Here is a 6,000-nt window from a genome sequence, read left to right as displayed (position 1 = left end):
TCCGAGCTTATAGCACACAGTCTGGTCCAAGCATTTCAATGTGAATTAGCTACTGTAACAGCCTACTGACCTGATGTCAACACAGAGACATATATATATATGTGTGTGTATGTACACTACCGTTCAAAAGTTTGGGGTCACTTAGAAATGTCTTTATTTTTCAAAGAAAAGCACTGTTTTTTTCAATAAAGATAACATTAATCAAAAATACACTCTACATTGTTAATGTGGTAAATGACTATTCTAGGTGGAAGTGTCTGGTTTCTAATGAAATATCTCCAGAGGTGTATAGAGGCCCATTTCCATCAACTATCACTCCAGTGTTCTAATGGTACATTGTGTTTGCTAATCGCCTTAGAAGACTAATATCTGATTAGAAAACCCTTGTGCAATTATGTTAGCACAGCTGAAAACAGTTATGCTGGTGATATAAACTATAACTGGCCTTCCTTTGAGCTTGAAGAACAAAATTAATACTTCAAATATTAATCATCATTTCTAACCTTGTCAATGTCTTGACTATATTTTCTATTCAATTTTCAATTCATTTGATAAATAAAAGTGAGTTTTCATGGAAGACACGAAATTGTCTGGATGACCCCAAACTTTTGAACGGTAGTGTATGTGTGAATGGGAGTGAGTAAGTGAACACCAACATAGCCCATAATGAAATTTCGTAAATCAATCAGACAAACAAACAAAGGTTATTGTACATATTTACAATGGGAGCCTTTTTTAGTCTCATGTTTATGAGCCTGCAGTGATATAAACATATAAGAAACACACAACTCCAAACAAATGCACAAGCATTCGGACCACAATAGCAAACTCACGATTCTCCAATTTTAAAACTCAATTGTTTCCCGAATGTGAGGGAGAAATAATAGGTTAAATCAAAAACTTGTTCATAGGGTCTCTTCTGGGTGTTTTCCCTCTTCATCCGATACCCTTGTGGGTGTTTAAAGAGACGCACTGCATTGTCTCGCTTTCGGTGGCAACGCTCCAAGTGTGTGCGGTGAGAGCGGGACCGACATCAACTGTGTGTTTACATACACACGATGTACTCCGAGAAGACTGGGGAGACTCAAATATTTATTTTAGGAGCTGGCATTTGTAAATGCCACATCTTTGTTTACAATGACCGGCATAAGCGTGAGTGTGGCGGGTGAAAGGAGTGGATATTAACGGGACACTGAGCCGCGTAAACATCGTCCTCCATTTACCGGTCGGGTTCGGTCATCTGTGCAAACCTCTTCTTCCCGGTTCTAATACGAATATTTAAACGTCTTTCTCTGGACTGTGAATCTGTTTTGGAAAAAATAACATCCCCTCCAGGGGGTCTTTGTCAGCGATGTGTTGATGTTATTGTAAGTTGTAACGGTAGCCAGGAGAAACCCTATGAACCCAGAGAAAAACAACCCAAAACAATAACACACTGGAAATAGTCTTCAGCGGTTTGACGATGGAGCGACTGAATAATGAGCAAACGACAAACGACGACACATTAAAACAACAGAGTGGAGTTATGTGTAAACCGCTGGCCTTCGTTGTGGTTTAAAGCTGCATTAATCAATATGTTTTTAGATATCAACATTAATGGATTGGGAAAAGCGTTTCTATGACAAACGAGAGGATTAACACGCAACTCTGCCGCCCTTTATTCTTTCTAATTGTCCTCAACTCGTTACCTTCGCATTGAAAATGCGGAAGGTTATGTTTTGATCGCCGTGTATTTATTTATTTATTTGTATGCGTGTTACTCGCATAACTCAAAAAGTATTAAACCGAATCGCATACAATTTGGTGGGATGATTGGTTATTATCCGGGGACCATTTGAATAAATTTTGGGATTGATTGGGTCAAAGTTCAAGGTCAAGGTCATGAAAAGGTCAAAATCTTCTTGAATCTCATGAAATTTGGTGGGATGATTGGTTATTATCCGGGGACCATTTGATTAGATTTGGGGATTGATTGGGTCAAAGGTCAAGGTCATGAAAAGGTCAAAATCTTCTTGAATCGCATGAAATTTGTTGGGATGATTGGTTATTATCCGGGGACCATTTGATTAGATGTTGGGATTGATCGGGTCAAAGGTATGCGAAGGTATGCGTTCTACCGAGTGCCCGTTCTAGTTAGTTAGTGTACTGCTAAGACTGTATGTTCTGTACCAGTATTGGGGGGGGGGGGTGACTTTAAAAGTACTCTTACTACCTTCTGTTATGACTGAAAGCCGCTACACATGTTCCACAATCTTTCTTAACTACAATTATTTCCGTTAGCACAAACTTTACACAAAAGTAGAAAAAAAAAACCATTAAAACCTCGAGACAACATGCTGATAATTGAGGAAAACTACAAGCTGAATGCGGTGGCATCGGTCATGTAACCGGACCACATTGTTCTGGTTCTGAAGCCCAAATGTTAACGTGTCCAGAGAGTTCTGCGCAGTGCAATTCATCAGCTATATATGTGCGGATGAATTAGATCTCATGGTCATAATTGGTTTAAGCCTACATTGCCATAGCTCCTCCTTTTCAGCACGGAGCGGTGAGCTGCTCCGCGGGGACCGGCCTCGGGCCCGCGGGCCGCCGTGTGAGTTTGATGTGTGTTGGCGCCTGTGATGCGAGGACGGAGGGAATCACAACAGACTAAAAACACGAGGGGAATCCTACACATCGTCCAGTGGTGATCTCTTTACAAATATATTCTCATTCTTACCCGGACCTTTGCAGTCGCTTCAAGAAGAAAAAAAAGATGGGCGAAAAAAAACACGTACAAACAGATAGAATGTCAAACATTGGGAGGAGAAAGTGCAAATATTTTGGCGCCGCTTTGTTTTCTTTTCGCGTTTTTTGTAAAAATTATCCCAGAACTTCATAATTTTTTCTGCTCCGTCTTTTTTTCTTCTTCCTGTCAGCAAGCGTACGGATGGATGCCTTCCCTCTGCGCCCTCTGCTCTCGTCTTCAGCGTCTGGACACCGCTCTCCTCACACCAGACGACCGACTGGGAACAGACAGACAGACGGACACAAAGGATAATTATGAACTCGTTTTAGTACTGCGGCATCCAGATGCACACGCACACAAACACCCACACGCACACACACACACACACACACACACACGCACACACAGTTTAAATAATATAGCATCTCATATAGTTGGATTAAAAATCTTTCTTTACTAGTGATGCATGTTGTGTCTCCGAGTGTGTGAAGCAGATCGGTCCTAAAGATGAATGTTTGCGCATGTTTATCCAAAAAGTTTTTATTTCCGTCAGCAGCAGCAACGCTTTTTGTCCTTTGTCATCGTTTTTTCTTGAGTTGGGGATAAAGTTAGCAACTAAAGTGTGACTGCTCAGCAGCTGTGACCCACCGACACACTCACGGACCAGTCACATGTGCCGACGCTCTGTATGGCAACCGGGCTATAACTCAACAGTCTCTGAAGTGTGTGTGTGTGTGTGTGTGTGTGTGTTCGTGCTTAAAACTGCTTGGGCCAGTCAGTTCTCTGCACAAGGGATGGACTGCTCACTCATCAATCAGATGTGTGTGTGTGTGGGGGGGGGGGGGGGCTTGGGAGAAAAGGAGATGGGCAAAGAGCTTAGATTGCTTACAGATGTCTGTCAGAGGTCCTGCAGAGCCCTGTGAGAGCTCCTCTTGTGTGTGTGTGTGTGCGTCTTTCATATTGGTGCATTCAAAACAAGGTTGTGTATGTGTGTGTATGTCTTTCCATCTATCTGTGTTATACCTGTGTGTGTGTGTGTGTGTGTGTGTGTGTGTGTGTGAGCAGCCCTTGGGGGGGATGCCAGTGCCGGGTATCTTAGTCCAGCTTCAGGTCTCAGATGATGCAGTAAAAAATGTTGTCCAGACTTAAAAGCATCCCCATGTCCCCAGCGCTCCATAAATCGCAGCTTGTTGACTGCAGCGAGGCCTCTGTGGTGCTAAGGGGGCTTTTTCAGTCACATTAAAGCAACACCGCACAACTCGAGAACCAGAACGTCCTCCATTCGCTGTGAATAAGCGCTTTCCCTTGGCAGCGTCAGGGACGCCTTCTAACTCTTAAACTATGCGACTCAGCAATATGTCCCGCTCCCTGTCTCTCCGGTGGAGTCACGCCTCTCTTCAGAGGCACGTGAGTAGCGCTCGTGAATCGGCTTTTGCGGCGACGGGGCTCCAGAGCAGCGGCTGCCGGTCCCGGTCACCGAGGACGCTGTCATTACCGACACAAAGCGCCGCCGGCATCTCCCCGGACACCTCGGCCCCGCCTGGGATAAAGAGCTGAAAGCAGATCCCCGTCTAGCGGGGGAATCGCCTCGCCTCGCCTGGGACCAGCCCATAAAGACACTTGGCTCTAGAGCTGGGAATCATGGGACACCTGTACATGGGGGGGGGGGGGGGGGGTAGCGCCAGTGAGCAAAGCAAAGCCCACCAGCGCAGCGTCGAGCTGATGTCACGGTAATTAACACGGAAGGTGTGTGTGTGTGTGTGTGTGTGTGTGTGTGTGTGGGGCTCTGGGAAGACGGGGCTCTGGGCTCTCTCATGGTCCCGCCGCCCCCGGTGCCAGCGCCGCCTCATAATGCCCTCCTTTCATTCCCGCCCGATGACGGACACGGACCGGGACAAAACGGGAGAGGAGGAGACGAGGAGACGAGGAAAGGAAGAGAGGAGAGGAGTTTGACAACAACCCCGTCTGCCCAGCGGCCTGTGTGTGTCACCGACCGCTTAAAGCGTCCCGTCGTCATGGACGGCGTTCTGTGACGAGGGGGCAGTGCTCCTCAGAATAAATCAAAATAACCGTGAAGAAGAGGTTTTATACGTCTTTCTTTTCAAAGGTTGTTCACTCTCTCTTCTTACTGTCCTACACAACTTGGGTTGAATACCTCCCTTGAAACCCGATGCATACCTGTGTTTCACCTCTCGCCCTAAGGTGCCGAGATATTACATTAAATGACCCGATTAGAGCTCAGAGTGAACAACCATGACACCAGACCACCGTATCGGTTGACTTGAGAAGTTCCTCAACTGCATGCGTGTGTGTGTGTGTGTGTGTGTGTGTGTGTGTGTGTGTGTGTGTGTGTGTGTGTGTGTGGTATGTAACTAAATGGTTCTCAAGATTCCCGTGAAAGTGATTGTGAGACTCCCCGAATAAATATATCTCACTTCATCCTCCACAGGCAGGCGGATCCCGTGGCTAAACGAGTGGTGGTCCGTCACCGTCCGCCATCCAACCTCGATGCAACGTGATCACTTTTAACGCTGACTCTGCGTATTTTTCTGGAAGAAAAAAATACACAAACATCTGTGAGCTCTCGCAATAAATCCCCAACACCGTCTGATCGCGCGCGGCCACGTTTGGCGTGTTCTCGTGCGTGCACACGCATGTGTTTCACTTCACTCTCACTCCAAAGCATGTTTATGTTTTACTGAAGGGATTCAAGGGTTTTGAAGAGAACATCGCGAACTCTGCCGAGCAGTGACGTTTACCACCGACAATGTTGTTGTTGTGTTTTGTTCGTTTCAGTGAAGGAGACGCGACGCCGCGGCCGTCTGAGCTCAGCCGTTCCACATCTCGTCTCTGAGGGGGAACCCGGTACGCTCTGCGGGACGCCTTCTGCGGCCCGTCCAAACCCACACGAGGTATTCAGATGTTTTTCATCGAGAGCTGAAGGAGCCTCGCGCAGATGTGCGCTGCTCTGCCCCGACATGCTCGCCATCCTAAAGCGGAAAAAAGCACGTACTGCAAACTGTAAAAAAAAAAAAAAACGTCCAACCGACACTCCGGTGACGACCCGAGGGCCGCGGCGGCGGAGCGCGATACGATGGATCGCGATACGATGGATCGCGGTACGATGGATCGCGATACGATGGATCGCGGTACGATGGATCGCCATACGAAGGATCGCCATACGAAGGATCGCGATACGTAGGATCGCGATACGATGGATCGCGATGCGATACGTAGGATCGCGATACGATGGATCGCGGTACGATGGATCG

General features: G+C 46.8%; 1 protein-coding gene across 1 annotated transcript in view; it reads right to left on the bottom strand.

The window, feature by feature from the left end:
• Positions 1-659: 659 nt before the first annotated feature.
• Positions 660-6,000, bottom strand: part of smoc1 (SPARC related modular calcium binding 1) — a 50,383-nt gene continuing 45,042 nt past the window's right edge. Inside the window, 2 exon segments of the mRNA XM_056427239.1 lie at positions 660-3,005; positions 5,164-5,277. Of these exon segments, the coding sequence (XP_056283214.1) occupies positions 5,195-5,277 (83 nt within the window). The 3' untranslated portion in view covers positions 660-3,005; positions 5,164-5,194.

Source organism: Pseudoliparis swirei, chromosome 11 (assembly GCF_029220125.1).
Source record: "Pseudoliparis swirei isolate HS2019 ecotype Mariana Trench chromosome 11, NWPU_hadal_v1, whole genome shotgun sequence".
NCBI classification, from domain to species: domain Eukaryota; kingdom Metazoa; phylum Chordata; class Actinopteri; order Perciformes; family Liparidae; genus Pseudoliparis; species Pseudoliparis swirei.
The sequence above is the reverse complement of the archived record's forward strand: the minus strand, read 5'-3'. Positions and strand labels throughout refer to the sequence as shown.